Below are 21,686 nucleotides of genomic sequence, written 5' to 3' on the forward strand. Positions count from 1 at the left end.
GAATAGTAAGCTGAAGTAGAGTTAAATATAACTAAGGACTTTCCTTAAAATTTATACAGAAGAGTTAGAAAATATAAGTTCCCAATATTAAGATCATCTCATATTGGAAGTACCAGTGAACTTCAGGTTCTATGGTAGACCTGCACAGCTAAGAGAAATAATAAGCTATAGTCTCTTTCAAGGGTTGTAGGGACAGCTGCCCCCAGAAAGGCTGATCAGAAACTCAAGTGCTTTTAAGAATTGACTTTAGCTTTATGAACATGTTGGCCTCTGATGCTATTCAGCAACTCCTCACTCACTAACTACAGCTGTCACTCCATAAGATCAGACCCCTACCAAATGGGGAAACACAATTCTATAACCAAGATAAGGGACCAACCTCCTTCAGAGAACTAAATGGAATTCTATCATCATCAATTATGGATACTGACCAGAAAGTCCCATTTGCCAGCCTTGTAGCTTGGCAACCACTGGGCAAAAAAGGGTATTTTGATAGCCATTTGGGGTTCTTCTGAAAAAGGGGGCTGGATAGATGGCTTAGTAGTTAAGGTGCTTGCCTGCCAATTCTAAGGACCCAGATTCCATTGTCCAATACCCAGGTAAGCCAGATGCACATGGTGGTGCTTGTGTCTGGAGATCATTTGCAGTGGCTAGAGGCCTTAGCGCACACAATTCTCTCTTTCTCTGTCTCCCTTTCAAGTAAATAAATAAGCAAATAAAGAAACTTACATATAGAAAAGGCATAAAGCATGATGTTATGCCAATCTTTTCCTTCTCAAGCAGGGATCAGGGCTAATCACAACTAAATCCTTGGACTCCAATTCAAGGGGCCTCTTCTACTGGGTTTATGGAATCAAGGAGTCTTGTGTCTACTTGTACGCTCCTGTAGCAACAAGCCAGTTGTGGACTGAAGACAGGACAGCTCTGCAAAGCTACCTGAAAAGGTCAAAGCCTTCAATAACATGGCAGCCTGGATTTAAGAAGCCTAGGCTGTCCAAATTAAAGCTTTGTGGGGCAGGTGCTGTTTTCTATGGATATGAGCTTATGAGAGCAGCAAATGTAGTGAAAACAGTCACGTTACTTAACAAAGAGATTTATGACTGAAATTTATTTAAATATGATCAACACTCTGACTATAATTTAATAAAATATTATAGCTAAATACAAATTCTATTCTATATTACACATGTACAGGGGCTCTATTTCATAACATCTAGATTGCATATTTGATGTAACATACACTAATCTTTCATTCCACTTCCTCTAATGGATCTAATTGATCTCATCCCCACCCCCACACACTTATAGATACAAATTCACACATACAAAGCTTGTATAAGAAAATAATATCGGGGGGACTTCCGGTCAAGATGGCATCTGCCTAACCATGCCACAACTCCCGGGAAGGAGATCCAAGGAATTAAGGGGTCACTGAGACTTTTAGGGGAGAATAATCTCTAATAGATCACCAGTGGGAGGTTGTAGAGGGGCAAAAAAGGAATTGGCTGATTCCCATACTCTCAGGTAAAACATCAGTATCCCAATCACCCCAAGTGGCCATCCTAGCCAGAGTCCCAGCCTCAAGTTACTCTTTCAGAAACTGCAGGCAAGGAGACCAAGGCCAGTAATTCCAAATGTGCCCCAAGGCACAGGTGATTGCCAGGATCCACACCCCCCACCTGCGTGTTCACAGATCCCCCAACAGGCATGTCTTCAGACCCCCTTCACCCCCTCTCCACCCCACCCCCAGCTCCTGCACCTTGACTTTGGAATCCCTCTACTCTACCCAGCCCCCCCCTCAACTTTCACCCACCATGCATGGGCCCTCCCCCCCCACCCCCCCCACCCCCGACTTCCTTTGACCTGCTTCACTTGGCCCTGCCCTCCTCACTGAGACTTCAGATCTGTCCCACTTGGTCCACGCCCACATGACTGCTGACCTTCTGCTCTGCTCTGCCCCTACCCTGCATGACTTCAGACCAACTCTGCTCCACCTCAAACCATCAGCACTGGACTTCCCACCCACTCAGCTCTGCTCTGACCCATGTTTCTCGCCCCTTTCTCCACCCACCACCCCCCCCCAATCTCAGCACCCCCCACAAAGCTACACCACCTTCTCCACCAATCAGGACCACAGTCCCATTCTCCCTGCTCCCACACTGTGATGGGCAGACCATAATACAAAAGGAATAACAAAAAAAATCATATGCAAGTAAATCCAATAAGAACTCCCAGTCCTACAATGGATGTCTCTAATCAAAACATAGAAGAGACAATAGGATCAGAATCCTAAAATGAAGTTATGAGCAATGCAACCCTGACCAAGCTATTAGTAGAACTTACACAAAAGCAGCAAAGGACTGATAATCATGTGGACATTGCCATCACTAGACTAGACCTAATAGATAAGAAAATAGAAGGGGCCCAAACACAGCTAATGGATATAAAGGAAAGCAAAAAGCAAAAAAAAAAAAAAAAAAAGGACCTAAAAATCCACCTGGCTATGTTAAATGAAGACATAAAGAAATGCAAGGAGAAATTTCAAGAAGCATCAAGAAAAACAGAAAATGATGTGAAAAGGGAACTTGATAGAGGGATGGAAACCATACATAGAAAAGTAGTAGAAAATGCAAACCTAATTGAACAAGCCCAAAATTCCTTAGAAGCTCTCAAGAATAGAGTCAGCCATGTGGAGGATAGAAATTCAGATCTGGAAGACAAAACAGAAGGAAGAGTTTGAGAGTGGAAAAGTTTTAATAAGTTCAAAACTTCCTGTGAACAGAACAAGAGGAAAATGTGGGATACCCTCAAACATCCTAACATTCAGATCAAGGGAATACCAGAAGGGAATGAAATTCAGACCAAAGTCATAGAGAACTTAACTCAACAAAATAACCAAAGAAAACTTTTCCACTCTCTCAAAAGAAAGGCCCATCAAGATACAAGAAGCTGACAGAATTCCAAACAGATTAGATCAAAGGAGAAACTCTCCAAGACATATTGTCATTAAGACTCTAAATATTGAAATCAAAGAGAAAGTCTTAAAAGCTGCTAGGGAAAACAACACATCATTTTTAAATGTAACCCCATCAAAATCAGACTTCTCAATGGAATCCATGAAAGTCAGAAGGGCCTGGAATGGAACACTGCAAACTCTAAGAACCTATGGCTTCCAAGCCAAACTACTCTACCCAGCAAAAGTATCCCTCATTATAGATGGTGAAAGAAAAACCTTCCATGGCAATACTCAGCTTTACAACTATATGAACACAAAACCAAACCTACAGAGAGTATTTCAGGAAATTCTTCACACAGAAGAACCAAATAATCAAAGTCAAATGCTTTCAAGAAGCAGATCACAGTAACCAAACTCAAAGAAACCACAAAACATTTCAAAGTCCATGAAAACACCAAACCACATAAACAAACATAATAGGCAGGGATCAAATCCAACCTCAGTCATTACCCTAAATATCAATGACCTTAGTTCACCCAATAAGAGACACAAGCTAACAGGATAAATCAGAAAATTAGACCCCTCAATCTGTTGTCTTCAAGAAGCCCATCTAACCACAAAAGATACACACCTCCTCAGGGTGAAAGGGTTGAAAATTATATTCTAAGCAAATGGGAATAAGAAACAAGCAGGCATAACCATACAAATATCAGATAAAATAGACTTTAAAACAAAAATAATATAAAAAGACAAAGCAGGCCACTTCCTATTGATCAAAGGAACAATCCAGCAAGAGGATATTATAATCATCAATTTTATGTACCAAACACCACAGGTGCACCACAATTCATAAAACAAAACCTATTCAACAATGAAACAGAAATAACCACCAACACCATCATAGTTGGGGACTTCAGTACACCATTATCAACAATAGATAGATTATCCAAACAGAAACTCAACAGGGAAGTGAAAAAGTTCAACAAAACCGTAGAACATTTAGACCTAATGGGCATTGACAGAACATTCCACCCGAAATCCATGGATTACACATTCTTATCAGCAGTACATGGAACCTTCTCTAAAATATATCATATACTGGGTCACAAAGCCTGCCTCCATGTATTTAGGAAGACTGGCATAATCTCCTGCATGATATCAGATCACAATGCTATGTTGCTAGACATTAACAACAAAACACCCACCAAAAATCTCATCAGCTGCTGGAAACTGAACAGCACATTTTTAAACAATAAGTGTGTAGTGGACACAGATCCTAAGAAGAGAACAACCCCATCATGCCTCAAGAGGGCCCCAGCTGAAACTAAGAATAATTGGGGAAACATGAAAGAATGTTGTTTTCTTGGCAAACCAGGAACCAGCACAACAGTGGATAGACACAGAGAATAATCAACCCCTATCAAACGAGATATTCAGAGACACAAGTTCTCAACACGGAACAGACCTAATAAGAACCCAACACGGCTCAGGGAAATTTGTTGAAGAAAAGAAAAAAGGTGGGAAGTATGCCAGAGCCACATGTTGGGTAATGATATGCAGAGACATTTCCTTCTACCCAAAACTAAAGGCTAACCCCACAATGTATGACCTGTATACCCCAACAAGGATGGTCCCTGAGAGGAAGGGAGGGCAGGGAGAAGGCTAACAATGGTACCAACTTGACTGTATTCACTGACTACAAAAATAAAATAATATCAGGGTCTGGGGAAATGGCTCACAAGCTAAAGAACACTGGCCCTGATATAGGAGTTTTGGGGTTCAGATGGGGTCCCCCAAATTTATGAGCCCCAAGTTTGAGTTATGTCCTCCCTTTAACAAAGAGTTGATGAAGATGGACTCAAGAAGGATATCTTAATAATTATTAAGTTTACTTATAGAAAATGCACACATTGTGGTGTTTATTAAAGGGAGATTGGGATCTAGGAAGGAAATATAGAACAGAGTCAGTAACACAGGGAAAGTAGGAAACACATGCTCATGTGCAAACACTACACAGTATATAAGGTAAATTGAAGAGAAATTGAAGTTTTGGGGGAAAACCCGGAGTACAGCTGCAAACACGTGGAGGGGATTTAAACTGAGGCTTTCAAGGAAAGACTGAGGTATGGTGGCAAGCATGTGCAAGGTAGAACTTAGATGAACATGTAGGGAGACTTAGAAATAACTCACATGCCATCTTCCATGTGCTTTTCTGTGGAGGGAAGGTAAGAGTGCAAATAGTGAGGCTCCAGGAAAAAATAAGGAGAAACAAAGAAGTTCAGAAGAGAAAGGAATAATGAAGAGAGTTTCACTCATGGTTACCCTGACTTTAGAGTAATTACCCAGGTAGCAGACTTAAAGTTAGTGAAAGCATCCACATAATAGATCTGGGGTTTAAGGGAAATACAAATGTGGTAAGATTAGAGACCAGTGGAAAATCATGCATGTAATCAAAGTGAGAGGTAACACCAAACTATAAAGCAGAGGCAAGCAGGAGAGTTCCTCCAGATCAAGAAACAATTTATGCTTTCTCCCATCCCCCCAGGCCCTGTAGCTGAGGGAAGAAAGGCAGGCAGGCAGAGAAGAGAAGTGCAAAGCCAGGAAAACAGAACATAGTGGAGTGGAGAACACAGTTACCTTTATAGGCCGAAGGAAGACCTGAATGGTTTGTAGATTTGAAGGGAAGATCCCAGAGACTGCTCACCTGAGCTGGCTCATTTGGGGCTGACTATCTAGATTTTGGACAGCAGGGGCACTGAGATCAGTCTTAATCAGACACCAGTTCCATTACTGTCAAGAGTTCCATTCTTGTGCCCGGGTGATATGTCGTGTAGGGTGGCATCTCCTGGTTTTCTCTGGGCCTCAATCTCTAACTAAAGATGCTTAAAATGAGCTACCTTCCTCTGTCCTCCTTCAGACCCAGAAGCATGAGGGTCTGAGAGGGGTTGAAACTGTTTGTGATCCTAGCACCCATATTTACACACAGAGATTCGAACACTACATACACAAAAGGAAATAATATTCCTAAGTGTTTCCCCTTTATATCAAATAAGCTCCTTGTCTTTTTTATTCCTTCATTAATTGTATTATTTATATTTTGTCAATGAATAATTCATTAAAATTTCAAAATGCTTCCAGGTGTGGTGGCACATGCCTTTAATTCCAGCACTCAGAAGGCAGAGGTAGGAGGATTGCCATGAGTTTGAGGCCACCCTGAGACTACATAGTTAGTTGCATGTCAGCCTTGAGCTAGAGTGAGAACTTGCCTCAAAAACAAAAATAAAATAAAATTAAAAAAAATTAAAAGTGTTTAACTCTGATATTAAAAACTGACAAAAGCTGGAAAATGGGCTACTATGTACTTATAATGGTGGTGCTGAGGAAATAGAGACTAGTGGATCCCTGGTGCTTGCTGGCTAAGCAGACGAACCTACTTTGTAAGGGCCAGGCCACTGGCAGACCCTTTCTCAGAAAAAGGTGAGCAGTGTCTGAGGAACTAAATGGAAAGTTGTCTTCTGGCCTCCCCAAGCACATACACATAGGTGCACAGGTGCTTACACATGCCCATGTATAAATATGCACACTCATGTGCACACACACAAAAAAATCTTTTGAAAACAAATGTATTTCATACATGAAGTTTTCTCCTAACTCAATGTTGTGAAAAGTGATGATTCCTTAATACACTGCTCTCAGCTCTTTCTTTCTTTCTTTCTTTCTTTCTTTCTTTATTCATTTATTTACTTTTGGTTTTTTGAGGTAGGATCTCACTCTAGCGCAGGCTGACTGTGTGCCACCATGCCAGGCTGTTCCTTTCTTTATGATCCCACTTCCATCTTAATTCCACTATGAGATCTGAAATGAGCTCTTCTACCTCTTTCTGCATTCTTTCCCCATCATCCACTGCTTGGATTTCTGTGATATCATTTAGATTTTTCTCATCCTCTTGTTCCTGTGTTACTATCTATGATGACTTGTTACTAAGTTAGGGCTTTTGTCCTTTAATCCAACCTGCTTATCTCTTTCTGTAAGCAAGCCTCCTAGTGAATGTTTGGAGTTTACACATCAAGAGTTTCTTTTGGACATCTGATTCAGGAATCAAATGGAGGATGAGCTTTCCTCTCAGCTGACATGACCAGTGGCACCAGTGTCTGCCCTTCCTGGTAAGCTGGGGTGTAGAGTGTATCCCTGCAGTAGTCACCTGTGATCCTCACAAGTGCTACTAAGTGCCACTCTGTACCCAGACTGTATGTAAACATCCTGGATATGAATGCTTCAGTCTGCTCTCCACATCTTATTCCAAGTTCTCTGTATGTCCTCAGTTTCATGAGGGCTCAATTCTGAGAAGCTTCCCTGTCTTCTAGGAAGCCCTCCAAAGCACTAGCTATTATTTTATTTAAAGAATAAATTAGGGCTGGAGAGATGGCTTAGCGGTTAAGCGCTTGCCTGTGAAGCCTAAGGACCCTGGTTCGAGGCTCGGTTCCCCAGGTCCCACGTTAGCCAGATGCACAAGGGGTGCACGCGTCTGGAGTTCGTTTGCAGAGGCTGGAAGCCCTGGCACGCCCATTCTCTCTCTCCCTCTATCTGTCTTTCTCTCTGTGTCTGTCGCTCTCAAATAAATAAATTTAAATTTTTTTTAAAAAAAGAATAAATTAGGAAGAAATACTCCAAGGTTGTAATTAAGTCTCATCCTCCAGCTTCTCTTCATGGCCCTCTCCCTTTGCTCTAAACCTCTACTTTTCCTTTATCTCACATACAATACCCTGAAACTCAGCCTTCACTCATCTTTTCAGAATGTGGCAGCTGTCACATTCCCAGGTCTCTTATGTGTGCACCTAATCTCTCTTATTGCCAAATTAAATGTTAAATGTCCAAATCCCTTACTCCTATGTTAGTTGTTTTCTCCTCAGACATTAAACTTTATTCACTCATCTTATCCATCTACTCAGGAGTCTATTCCTAATAGCATAATAATGAGATCTTTTAAAAATTGCATTGGTGATAACATGTTATCCTCATGGTGACTGTTACAGTCAGGTTTTCATTGCTAATAGAACTCACCCAACCAAGAGAAGCTTGTGGGAAAAAAAGAGGTTAATTTTGGCTTAAAGGTTCCAGGTGAAGTTCCAAGATGACAGGGAAAATGATGGCGTGAGCAGAGGGTGGACATCACTCCCTGGCCTACATAACATGGGCCATAGCAACAGGAAAGTGTGCCAAACACTGGCAAGGGGTAACTGGCTATAACACCCATAAACCCACCCCCAACAATACACTGTCTCCTGGAGGTGTTAATTCCCAAATCTCCATCACCTGGGAACCTAGCATTCAGAACACCTAAGTTTATGGGACACACCTGAATCAAATCACCACAGTGACCCATTAAGTAACTATCACTATGTCTCCAGTTTGGTAAGCAAGCTGAAACTTTGTGACTTCAAGTAATTAGACAAACAGTACTTAAATCAGATTGTTAGGCCCTCGCTTAGAAAGTTTCCCTGCAGCACTTGGAAAGTGCTTCAAGAGTAAAAGGTTAGCCTATCTGAATTCTGTCATGACATAATTTTCCTCCTGGACGAGCTTAGAGAATTAAATTTTAAAAGTTTTTATACTTACAGAAACATGTTTTAAAGTCTGACTGACTTGAGGTCAATTTCTGGTTCCACCAATTGTCAATGAATGAGCTTGAATCAGTAACCTAATCTCTTTAAGTCTCGGTTTCCTCATTTATATAAGAGAATCCAGGCTGAAGAGCTGACTTAGCAGTTAAGGTGCTTTCCTGCAAAGCCTAAGGACCCAGGTTCAAATCCCCAATATCTATGGAAGTGAGATGTACAAGGTGGTGCATGTGTCTGAAGTTCCTTTACAGTGGCTAGAGGCACTGGTGTGCCCATTCACTTTCTCTCTTTCTCTCAAATAATGTTTTTTTTAAAGGAGAATCCTACCAGCCTCAGAATATTTTAAAGAATTAAACAGATTAACATATATAACACACATAACAGTGCTCAACTGTAAACGTGCTCCAAGCACACATTATTTTAAAAAAGGAGCCACTTAAAGATGGATTCCTCTATGCAATGGGAAAACAAAACAAAAAGTCCCTGGAGGGGCAAAAATAGCACAGGTTGGAGGGTAGAAGTAGGCAAGGATTTGACACATTTGTCTCTGCCTCAAAAATTCCAGGTTTTATTTTGTTTTATTTTAAACAAATTAGCATAATTTAACATTTATTTCAATTTTTAATCATATACAGTATAATGAAACCTAATGGTTTTTGATCCTAAAGAGTAGTTATAGCAATACTGTATTTTGTTTATCTTAATTATTTATATATTCTTCCTCTAAGTACTGCTTATTTCCAACAACAACCACTTTCACAATTCAGTCCAATAGATCTTATCCTACTATCTGAAAATGCATATTATGGAGTTTGCATTCAGCGTGCTGATTTATGTTGAAGAAAGAACACAAAAACAACAAATTAAAAGTCACAAGAAGGCAAAGAAAACCTGAACTCCTAGGCAACTATGAACTTACTTCTATATATCCCCAAATGACATTTCCTTCTTTAGTGTTCATTCTAACATTATGAGTAACAAACATGGTAAAATACTGGAAAATAAATTTCATAGGCATATAATCTCATCATGCATCCTTGCAAGACTCATATTTCATTTAATTGTTTCTCTATACAGTACAGATAGGAGAGCAGACACCAGTACAAGATAAAAAAAAGTGTTCCTTTCCAGTCCCTTGCCTGCTCTCCTACACAAACAAGTGTATCTTTGCAGGTATGCTGTGACAATACTTTATGTTTAAATGATAATTACAGAGAACTGAAGAACATCTATGACATTAACAAGCTTTACTTCAATTCACTAGAGTAATTATGACTTAGATATCATTCACAAGGTGGTGCTGGGACTTATAGACTTGGTGATACAGTCTGCACCTTCACTTTGGCAAGTGTCCTGAGAGTCTCTAAATTGAAAAAGAAATTACTTTCAGCAAGCGTAATATACTGCTCAAAAAAAAGCACAATATTTGATACAAGTTGTTGGTCATCTAAGATTTCATATTAAATCTTGCTCTTATCAAAATATTAATACTGCTTGACTGAACAAACATGGTCTTATTACTTATAAAAGAAAATTTCTTTCTAGTACTCGGTAATAAGCCCTATTTTTCTTAAGGTCCAGATTCCCATTTTTAATATAATATTCTTATCTCTTTTCATCAAACTGTAATCTATCTTTTCCTGTGGATAATATTTATAGAAATATAATAATTGTTTCTTACTCTTTTGGTAATATTTACAAATGAGTATCTTGGAATCTTTTACTACCTTAAGAGCTTAATGTAAGTATCAAATGTAATTATTATGAAGATATACAAGAAAAAGTTATAGAAAATGAGGTTGAATATATGTTGACCCAGATCTTATATTAGGTATCATGTTTTTCATTTCAGATACAACTGCTTAAAACAATAACATTGTTTTCTGTGATTTCTTTCTATAATTTTAATATCAATAAGTGATCAACTTAGTATTTGTTGAATGTTATATGTGTAGATATTTGGCAAATATCATATGCTTACTTTTAATATAGTATCTCAGATGTAGGAGTTTCTCAGTGATACTAAATAATTAAAATATTTTAAACTGGGGCATTAGAAGGTGAGGAGGAACTCCAAAACATGTTTTTCTTAAATAAAAATTAAATTAACTTAATGTCATTCAGTCATTCAGTCAGCAGGGATGTTTCTCAGTGTTATTTGAAGTAGAAAATATTGGAAACAAATTTTTGCCACTCATATATTTAGACTACTGGCATAAATCAGTCAAGCAAGAACAGCTTTGGGGAGAAAAGGGGTTTATTTTGGCTTATAGACTTGAGGGGAAGCTCCATGATGGCAGGGGAAAGCAATAGCATGAGCAGAGGGTGGACATCAGCCCCTGGCCAACATAAGGTGGGACACAGCAACAGGAGAGTGTGCCAAACACTGACAAGGGGACATTGGCCACCCATAAGACCACCCTCAATAATACACTGCCTCCAGGAGATGTTAATTCCCAAATCTCTATCAGCTGGGAACCTAGCATTCAGAACACGTAAGTTTATGAGGGACACCTGAATCAAACCACCACACAACCCAATGAAGGTTTTACGTAAGATGTACTACATTGTATGGGATTTTATACTCTTACTGCATTTTATTTTCATCCAAATTTGCTCATCTACTGGAAAATCATCAATAATCCTGAAATAGCCTGCTGTAAGTAGATATACTTCAAGGCCTGATATCTAGACGATAGAATTTTTTTTCTTTGCTATTTTGGCATTTGGGTATGATTTAAGCATGGATTTAGTGGTTAATACAATTATTGAGCACAAGTTTTCTTCTCATAGATTAATGTTCTTCAGGCAGTGCCTTCTATACTGAAATAGACAATGTCACTAGTAGTTAGAATTCACAACCTGTACCACTCTAACCTATCAAGTCACTTTCATTACTGACACTTCATTACCTTCTTCTAAACCATGCCACTGTTTTTCAGCCTGCTTCACACCAAGTAAAATGAACTATTTCAAATCAATGTATTCCCTAAAGTAATAAACTAACTTGAGTTAGTTTCTTCTCTGAAGCCACATTCTGTAAGTTCCTTGCCCCCTTTTTGTTGTTCTTCTCCTGCTTCTAGTTATTGATAATTTCAGCTGGACATTTCATTTAATTGATGTATTCCCAGTGAGTCCTCAAAAAACACTTCTTTATCTGGCACATTTTTCAAAATATTTCTTCTTTTTCATAGAGTCATTGGAATAAGTAGGAACAAAATTCATAAATGTGATGTATTGGTTCACTGAAGACTTAATTTTCTGTGGGTCTCTGCTTTTACATTTGGTTAAGGTTTAAAGAGCTTAGAGTATTATTCTTGGCAACATGCTAAATGTTTGAGGTATGGGTGTATAATGGAAGACTGCAATAAATGTGTTGTGTCCATATGGATTTTTTTAGATGAATCTGCTTTGAAATTCCTGGCACCCAACAGACCACTATCATTTAGTTATGGTAACCTTTGCGTTTCTTAGGAGAATGTGACACTTCCCTTCTGAGGTATAATCCCCAATAGGTTCTTAGTGACAGAACAGAATTGATTTCCATCCACTCATACTATAAGGTCATTTCAAGGCAGCATGCCCTCTAGGAAGCCAGGCAGGGTAAGCAAGGAGATGTACAGTTCTTTTTTTAAAAATCTATTTCATTTATTTATTTGAGAGAGAGAGAGAATGAACACACCATTTGCCACTGCAAATGAACTCCAGATGCATGTGTGCCCTTGTGCATCTGACTTACATGGGTCATGGAGAATCGAAACAGGGATCCTTTAGCTTTGCGGGCAAATGCCTTAACCACTACGCCAACCCTATGCCACTTCTTATAACAATGTCAGAAGGAACGCATGTTCCTGACCCTGTAGCTCTCATGGGACTTAGTTATATGGAATTTTTGATGATGTTATGATACTTAGACATTTTGATAAGGCTGATAAAGCAAATGATGGACTAAACGAAGGACTAAGAGAATATGTAGAGCCAATGATGTTATTAATTGTGCATGGAAAGTGCTTCTGGATTAGTGTTGTAGAAGTGTTTTTCAGGCTGTGAAAAGAATGGCAGATGAACTGGGGCAGGGCCTGCTATCTGTTAGGTTCATCCTTCTTTCTAAATTCCTATAGTTTCCTTTATCCTTCATATCTTCTACTAAATAAGTAGGTCCTTCAAAAGTCACTTAGACCTAGCCAGATCTAAAGTAGATACCTGAAATTTTGATTGGCTTCTGCTCACTTAAATTTGAATAGCAAGGAAGGCAAAGAGTGAATGAGGAGAGAAAGGAAGGAAAGAACAAGTAAATGAAGAAGCAAACAAGACAGTGCTTAAAGAGAGATTCTGATAAAAGAATTAAAACCATCAATTAGAGTAGCATGCAGTTTTGAGTATTTGTGTCATTCTCATGACCCTTTCCCTACTGATAGACAAATTTCTATAACAAAAACTTATGCCAAATGGCAACATACTCCTTTGTATGTCATTTTTCTTTATTCTAATGAATGAGGACATATAGTGTTAATGATATCTTTAGAGAGAGCACATTTTATTACTTTCTTTACCATAAGAGTTGATGAAAATTATTTGGTGGAACATCTTCTATTTCTGTTGCAAATGCATTCCTGTCAATTTGACTAAAGTCATTTCATCATCCTAAAGTTTATATCACTGTCATTCATACAGAACACTACCTTATAGTGAGTCATATCCTGTATTCTATGTTCATTGTCTGGTTAGGACAATCACCCACACATCCAACAAAAATTTTGTGGTTTTCTGCTACAATTTATGTATGAGATGTCTCCCAAAAGTTTCCTATGTTGAAGGCATGGTTCCTGATTACTTAATATAATCACTGAGAAGTTGCTGGATCAAGAAGGGCCCTAAACTAATCACTATGGAGCCATTACATCACACGTGTATTAAGAAGTAGTATAAGCTAGGAAGGAGGTGTATCCTGTAACAATATATCTTGCCTATGGCTCCTTCCTCTCCATCTTTTGGCTTTCTGGCTGCTCTGAGGTAAATATGCATTACCAACCCATTGTCCCTACCCCATGACTTTCTGTTCATCTCAAATCCAAAACAATGGATCCAGCTGACCATGAATGGAAACCTCACAAGCTATCAGTCAAAATAAATTATTTCTCCATTATGTGGCTATGTCACATATTTTGTCAAAATGGCAAAAATCTAAGTCTCAGTGGCCATCCAGGGGATGGGCTGCAGACATAACCCACACTTCTGCCCTCAAGGCACATCAAAGACTGATACAATGGCACAGGGTGACCTAAAGCCCAAGGGTCCACTTCAAACAAACCTTCTCCACAGCATTCCTAAATCATTAGACATGTAGTAACACATGACTGGTCTTTCTTTAAAGCACAATAAATAAATAAGCAGTTGAGAAAAATAATCATGCCTGGATTTCCTAAAGTAGAAAACAATGATTTTATAAACTTTGCTTCTAATTGAAATAAATTTTGCTTTGTTTGCTTCTAATTTTTCAACTTGCTGAAATGTCTGTAATGTTAATTGGGTTATTTGTCAATTGTCATCATGTTAGTTTTTTCAAATTTAAGTTCAGTTCTCAGCATTCATTTTTCATATTCTTTAATATCACAGAGTGCACCATTTTAAACTTTATACCTTACATGCAAAGCCATCTAGTATGAATAATATTCCCATAATAACATTAAATTCTTCACCTAGTAGGATTGGTCACTATGAAAACAATCTGTAGCTAATGGAAGTAAGTTTATTTTTGCCCTGAACCAAATACAGAACTTTCAGGGGTAGTCCAAATCAGATCCATATCATAAGTAGTAGAAATCAATAAGAACTTTTAAAACTCATATAATACCCTTGGCATAAATTTTATTGGATTAAATGGAGTTTTAGAAGAAAAAAATTATATTCTATGTTGATTTTCTGGTGTTTCACAAGTACTAACATCTTAAACTATCATAGGATCCAAGAAAAAATAAAACAAACATTATACCTATGAAAGACTTAAAAACAATTTAGGAAAATGTTGAGATCTCCAAGATTACTTAACTCCAATCAAGAGGAAATTTGTTTTCCATTTTTTACTGACTATAGATTTATCCAAATCATTGGTCATCTTATTTTAATGAAATTTTGTTGACAGATCTTAAGTTCTAGGCTCTGACCATGGTCAGGCTAAAATATGAATGCTACCTGAGGCTCTTGTTCACTCAGCAACTTCAAGGCTGATCACAGGCCTTTACTACTGCTTCTAACTTTTTCTTACCTCAGGAGCTGCAAAAGAAAACCTCCTCTTGAACTGTTATTTCTCTCCTGAGATCCATTACAAGGGAAGCCTTCAGACTGTGGTTTCCTAATCAGAGAGAAAGCAATCACAGCCTATTCACGTAGACACTTCCAGCGAATTCCGGGTTGCTGCTTCCACATTTTATTTGAATCATTCAAAACACTAGTTAGTCTTTTTTTTTTTTTTTTTTTTACATTGGAAATCACATTAAAACCAGTGAATTTTACCTGCAGTAACATAAATTCATGGCTATGCTGGTTTAGTCTTGCTAAATAAGAAAGTGAATTGAAAATAATTGGAGTGAGGACAAGTTCTGTTGCTTTCTTCTTTCATGTTTACTTTTTTTAGTACACTTTGCCCTACATTGTTTCATTTATGTCATCTATCTAGGTGGACAATAAATTCCTCTGGACAGTGAAATGCTTTCTTAATTTAGTAAGCTCTTTCTAAGCCTAGCACTGAGTAAAATGTGATGAATAAAGGCTTCCTGAAATAAATAACTGGTTAATTAATTAATGACCACTTATTCTGAAAGCTATACATTTTACAAATAAAGCCATATGCCTAATTTGTATGTTATCAAAACTAATTATGAACAAATCCATTGATATTTTCAAGGCAAAGTATTAGTTTGCATTCCTCTATGATATATGGTCATTATATCACATATCACTTAAACATATATACTACACATATTATAGATATATAGTATGCATGCCAACATAATATACAAATATAATTACAAAAGTATATTATCGTCTAAGATTTGAAATCATGTAGTATCAAATGAGTGTTAGTCTCTGTAAACTGTCAAACCAGGGGAATATATTTATGTCAAAGGACTATTATAATCTATTTCATCTCACATTCCTAAGATATATTAAAAACGTAAGAATCATTGAAAATCTCTTATAGTAAGTTGAATATATAATGAAATTAACTATTTAATCTAAATATAAGAGATAATGGTGGAAACTTATAGGGAATGTATGAAACAGCAAGAACCTCTGTTTATTCCCTGGAGAGGAAGTCTCTCTGATGGCCTCATTTCCTGTGCAGTCCAAAAAACAGAACAGTGCTTGCTGTTGATCAGAACCCTAAATATCTTTGTTGAGTGATTAAATACTTATTATTTATATAGAAGATGGTAATATGAGCTTGGAATGGTGTTGCATGCCTGTGTTTCCAGTACTTAAGGTGGTGGTAGGAAGACTGGGAGTTTGGGCCAGCCTGTGATACACAGTGGGACCTGCTCAATGAAGGCAATATGTGAGTTTACATTTGATGAAGCTACCAAGATAAAGAAAGCAAGGGTCAAGAGCTTAGCACAGAAAGAAAATATCACTGCAACAGCCCTGTTGTAGAAGGCATAAGTACTGCAGCAATCTTGAATTTCCTGAGTGGCTAGAACATAGAAATTAGAGGAATGATATTTGAGATAGTCTTGGAAATAAAAGTGGACCATACAGAAAATTCTTTTCAAAAGTGGTTGTCTTTCTCTTACTATAGTCAGAAGCATGATATAGTACAGTCATGATCATTTTGCCTCTAGGGGAAATTATACTTGTAAGTCTAAGGAAGGTTTGTATCATGAGCAAAAGTAAAGACACAAATTTGTAGGCTGTATGACACCCAGGTGAGAGATGCTGTGTATAATGGTGATAGAAAATATCCCCCCTCCCCCAAAAAAAAAAGAAAGGAAAGAAATCCAAATGTTACCAAGAGTTTAATACTAATGTAGTCTTATAACACACTCACCAAGGCTAAGGAAACATTAAAAAAGAGGAGACAGAAAGATGTTGTAGTGGTTTGATTCAGATGTCCTTCATAAAATTATGTATTCTGAATGCTAGGTTTCTACCTGGTGGCTATTTGGGAGTTGAAGCTTCCTGGAGTTAATGCATTATTTGTGACAGGCTTATTGATGTCATAGCAGTAAGAACTAAGGACTATGAGGTTTGTATTATAAAGGGAAGAAGGAACTTTGCCTGAGCTAAGCTCGAAGCAGTATGTGTAAAAGGCTTGCTGTTATGCCCATGTTGCATTGCATAGAAATGGACTGCTGTGAGCAGATGGATATGACACAGAAAGAAATGAAATCTTTGGGCTGAAACTGCTGCCTGCCCATTCAGTTCCAATTGTTTGAGAGATTGCAACCATTGAGATTGGAGCAGTTGATCCGTATTGAGACAGAAAGAACAATGCAGACTCTTTTGAAGAAGGGGTCTGAATGTTTGTTCTTCAAAGTTGGATTTATTCCTTCCCCCCTGGATTAACAAATTGATAGCCTACCTGGTACTATGAAGTATAACAAATGACAGGGAAAAAAAGTTCATTGAATTTGCAACACAGTTTTGTATTTTAGAAATGTTCCTGGTCAGTGTGAAGTAGGCTTGTTGAATTACCTGTGTTGGAGGCCTGATGGAATGATGAGGATGTACCATGTGTTGTAGTGGAGAATCAATATGTGCGAGGATTTTGGGATGGCTACAAAAGAGAGCTGCTGGCAACAGATATTTTCCTGGACTGTTACTAGCCTAGCTTGGTGGGCAGAATTGGATCACAAGAGACACATCACTGGCTAGAAGTATGAGACTTGGAGACTTGTCACTGGTTAGAGTTGTTGTCAGACTTGGAGCTACAGAGTTTGATGTTTGTACTCTTTGTTTTAAATTTTGTACTGGATCATTTTTTCCTTGTTATTACCAATGACATCTTTTACAGTGTATGTTTATTTTGTGCCATTAAGGGTATATTTTTTTCACATACATGATTAGCATTTTATTCATTAAAGAATAGTCCTAAAACATCACACTAAGCTAAAAAGTTTAAAATGGTCTTTTTATAAGGACAAGTTATAACTCATATAATGATTAGTCACCCTGAGAAATTCTGATCTTAGTGTTTATGATGTACCCCAATGGCAATAGCACCCAGGTTTTCTGAAAAGTTTGTCATTATTTTTCTCTCAGCTGCATAGACTTCTTCTCATTGGCTGCCTTCTGCTTTTGCTGCATGATCTCAGAGTCCCTCTGCTTTCTCTGAGAGGTAGTCAAGCTATCCTCTTTTCTTTTTCCCTTGCTAATTTCCTGTTATTTCATATATATGTATGTATATATATATATATATATATATATATATATATTTTTTTTTTTTTTTTTTTTTTTTTTTCCTGGCAGGTAAGTTCTCGTTGATTTCCAGGAGCCATGCCAGTCACCTGACTGTGCCTGGAAGAGAGCAGAGGGACTGAGAAAAGCTAAGGCTCCCTGTGATGCTCAGGCTCCTGTACCCACCCGCCTATCGACCTGCCAGCCAGCCAATGGACTAGGGATACTGAGTGAGTGCCCGGGGCTTGGGCAGGACCACATCTCTAAGGGTATGTTTTTTAAGTATTATGGCTCAGCTAAAAGATCTTGAACTATGGGGATTTGAATGTCATTGGTATTGATAACTACTATAGGAACTGTTAAAGTTGGACTGAAGGCATTGCATGTTACATTATGGATGGTCCTAAGTTTATGGGGGCCAGGGCCAGAATGTGGTGGTTTGCTTCAGGTATCCCTCATAAACTTAGATATTCTAAGGGCTGGGTACCCAGCTGGTGGCAATTTAGGAATTGGATCCTCCTAGAGGCAGTGTATTACTGGGGGCAGGCTTATAGGTATTTATAGCCAGCTTCCCCTCACCAGTGTTTGCCACACTTTACTACTGCTTTTATCCACCTGATGCTGGCCAGGGGGTAATGCCCACCCTCTATTCATAACCATCACTTTTTCCTGTCATCATGGAGCTTCCCCTCAAGTCTTTAAAGCAAAATAAACCCTTTCCTCCTACAAGCTGCTCTTGGGTGTTTTCTACGAAGGTGACTACAACAATTGTAAGTGCCACAGAGTAGAAGGGAGCATCCTGAGCTATTGCCCAGTCCCAACATGCATGACTGATGCACTCTGGATCCTACAGTGAACATCCATAACCCAATAACTGAGGGTCCTCCTTAGTAGATTGGGGTCAGGAGAGATGAATATAAGGGTAACCTAGTAGGAATATGACCAACAACCAACAGGTTCATACAGTAGAATTTATAATCAATAAAAAGAAAAAGGTCCATAGTATTGATAAGCAGATACAATGTATCTTCTCCATACTGTACCTCAGTTTGAAGCTGTTCATTTACTTAAATGACTGGAGCCACACCTGTCCCTGCTAGTATCTGATCTCTTTAAAGCTGACAACATGTTTCATTTGGCTCCACATTCTATTTTGCTGCTTAATAAAATACCTGATGCATGGTGATTATGCCATAAATATTTGTTGATTGAATAAAATGTAAGTGCACTTAAAGTTAATATTGGGGTTAGAGAGATGGCTCAATATGTGAGAGTGTTTCCTACTCCAGCATGGGAGTCTGAGGTCACCTGAATTCATTTTCTCAGAACTCACATATACAGCTTGATGTGGCTGCATATATCTGTAACTTCAGTCCTGTGGGGGGTATAAACCAGAAAACCATGGGTGCTCATGAAAACAGTAAACTCAGGAATCAGAGAGAGATTCCATCCCTAGGAAACACATAGTTGAGCAATGGAAAGAGGCTCATGACATTCTCATCTGGCCTTCACATTTTCACATGGTTTAGATATCTCATACCCATGTGCAAAACCTTCACACATGCAAAATAGCACACATACCTCACAAAAATATATAAACTACCTTGTTATAGAGATTTGCCATATAATCCATTTCCAAATATTGAATGTAGAATTAAAAAAATAAATTAAAGTCCTATGGAAAGCTTGAAGTAATAGGAATCATCAAATTTAGTATGTTTTAGAGTTTTTCCAAAATGAAATTTAGCTTAGTAGCTCTGTCATGAGTATTCCTATTCCTTATAATGCTATTTTTCCACTGCCAACGAACTGGGCTTTAAAACTAATGCTTATAATAAGACAAAATCTATATTCATTTCACTTCCCCCTATTAATCTTGAATTCTGGAGCAACATAGAAAAAATCTAATGTGTTTATCACTTCAAAGTTGTTTAAATATTTAAAGGTGGTTCTACTAAATCTACTCTTTGAAAGCTAAATAAGTTCAGGAGCTTCAGCATGTTGTGATTTCTGAAGGTCTTATACTCTCAGTGCTTTCTTTGGAATACCTTCATATGGAGGCTTTGGTATTTTCCAAATGTACTAAAATATAAATATACAACTGAATTTGGGAATATTGTGCGTGTGTGTGTGTGTGTGTGTGTGTGTGTGTGTGTGTGTGTGTGTATCTACCTCTCTATCTTTCTCTACATACAAGAAGTCTTCACTGTTTAAATATTTAAGATGAGGGTCAACACTACACTATAATTATAATTTGATCATCGTTTTTTTGCAATGATGTCATGATTTTCTATAGTCTTTATCAACTTTTAACAATTTTAAACCAAATGTAAGGACTACTCACATGCCTACTTTGAGTTCTCCTGATTAATGTGCTGTGTTATATTTTCTTTTTTGTTGTTGCTGTAGTTAATTTTATTTATTTATTTGAGAAAGAGAGAAAGAGACAGAGAGAGAGAGGGAGAGAATGGACATGCCAGGGACTCCATCCACTGCAAACAAACTCCAGATGCATGTGCCTGCTTGTGCATCTGGCTTACATGGGTCCTGGCAGGCAAATGTCTTAACTGTTAATTCATCTCTCGAGGCCTGTGCTATATTTTCTATATACATGATTATTTGAACCTCAAGATTTTTAAAGTAATAACATGAGGATAAAATAAATGATCCTTACCAAAATGTACATCCATAGCTAAATATCAATCATTATCAATATCTCTATATCAACTTTGCAGGAAAAATCTCAAATATCTAAAAAACACATTTTTATAAATGAGGCTGTTTTCCACATAAAATCACAGGTAATGTTGTCACTGTAACTCAAGGTCTCTTTATATAAAATATGACTCATACATGGGCTACACATCTGCTTTTTGAAAAATAATATTGAATTAAGAACCTTGTCAATTTTAATTATGATAATAACACAAACCACACTGTTATGGTTATTTTTCTCTCATCTAATAAACTCTTCAGCAATGATCTAAAATGTATTTGAAACACATAAAACAAAATCATATCCAATTATTAGGGCAGCTGTTTTTTTCATCTGCTTGCAATTTGCAACCCAGATATAAATTATTTATGTTAACCACTATATCTGATGTTCTGAAGTCTAATCAGTATGGGATAATTGACTAGGTTGTTAATTGTATAATATAACTGATCTGAATCCATCATAAACTACAATACCTATTATTAACTGGGTATTACTGCTATAAATGTTAAATTGGCATAATAAAAACAATTTAATAATGAAGAAATTTTAGAATTTAAAACATTTCTTCATGTCTTGTAGTATTGGGTTATCTATTAAAAATCTAGTATTTCTATGATTTTTTAAAGAAATGATATGGATAGTTACAGAAAAATAAATTTGTGTGTGAAAATATACTAGGACATATCATGAAAGTTTTATTTCAGAATCAGCTCTTTTAATTATGTGTCTTGTGTATATATTATGTTAACTTAAAAGGAAATCTAAGTTAGAATGAAAGTATTTTTATTATACAATTCAATTAATAATGTTTAACAATGTACATATAAATTTTAGAACACCAATAATATGCACATAATGTATATAATATTTGTGTATTTATATGTGCATATATACTTGAACTGTAGCAACTTTAGACAATTAGGTTTTTTTATTTTTCAATAGACTGAGCAGTTAATATTTTTTCAACAGATAAATATTGAATGTAATTGAGTACAGGTTC

General features: G+C 37.4%; 1 protein-coding gene across 1 annotated transcript; it reads right to left on the reverse strand.

Moving 5' to 3' along the window:
- Positions 1-17,817: 17,817 nt before the first annotated feature.
- LOC101613925 (small EDRK-rich factor 1-like) lies at positions 17,818-18,068 on the reverse strand. The gene is made up of 2 exons (XM_045142574.1): positions 18,017-18,068; positions 17,818-17,954 (listed from the first exon to the last, which is right to left on the reverse strand). The coding sequence occupies exons 1-2, from the start codon at positions 18,066-18,068 to the stop codon at positions 17,818-17,820; spliced, it is 189 nt and encodes a 62-aa protein (XP_044998509.1).
- Positions 18,069-21,686: the final 3,618 nt, after the last annotated feature.

Source organism: Jaculus jaculus, chromosome 2, assembly GCF_020740685.1.
Source record: "Jaculus jaculus isolate mJacJac1 chromosome 2, mJacJac1.mat.Y.cur, whole genome shotgun sequence".
In the NCBI taxonomy this organism is placed as follows: domain Eukaryota; kingdom Metazoa; phylum Chordata; class Mammalia; order Rodentia; family Dipodidae; genus Jaculus; species Jaculus jaculus.

Bases quoted from the DNA above. Each gene is read 5' to 3' on its own strand.
- LOC101613925 (XM_045142574.1), bottom strand. From the start codon at position 18,068: ATGGCTCCTGGAAATCAACGAGAACTTACCTGCCAGGAAAAAAAAAAA. The intron at 17,955-18,016 runs AAAAAAAAAAAA...TATATATGAAAT, and splicing joins CCAGGAAAAAAAAAAAAAAA to AACAGGAAATTAGCAAGGGA.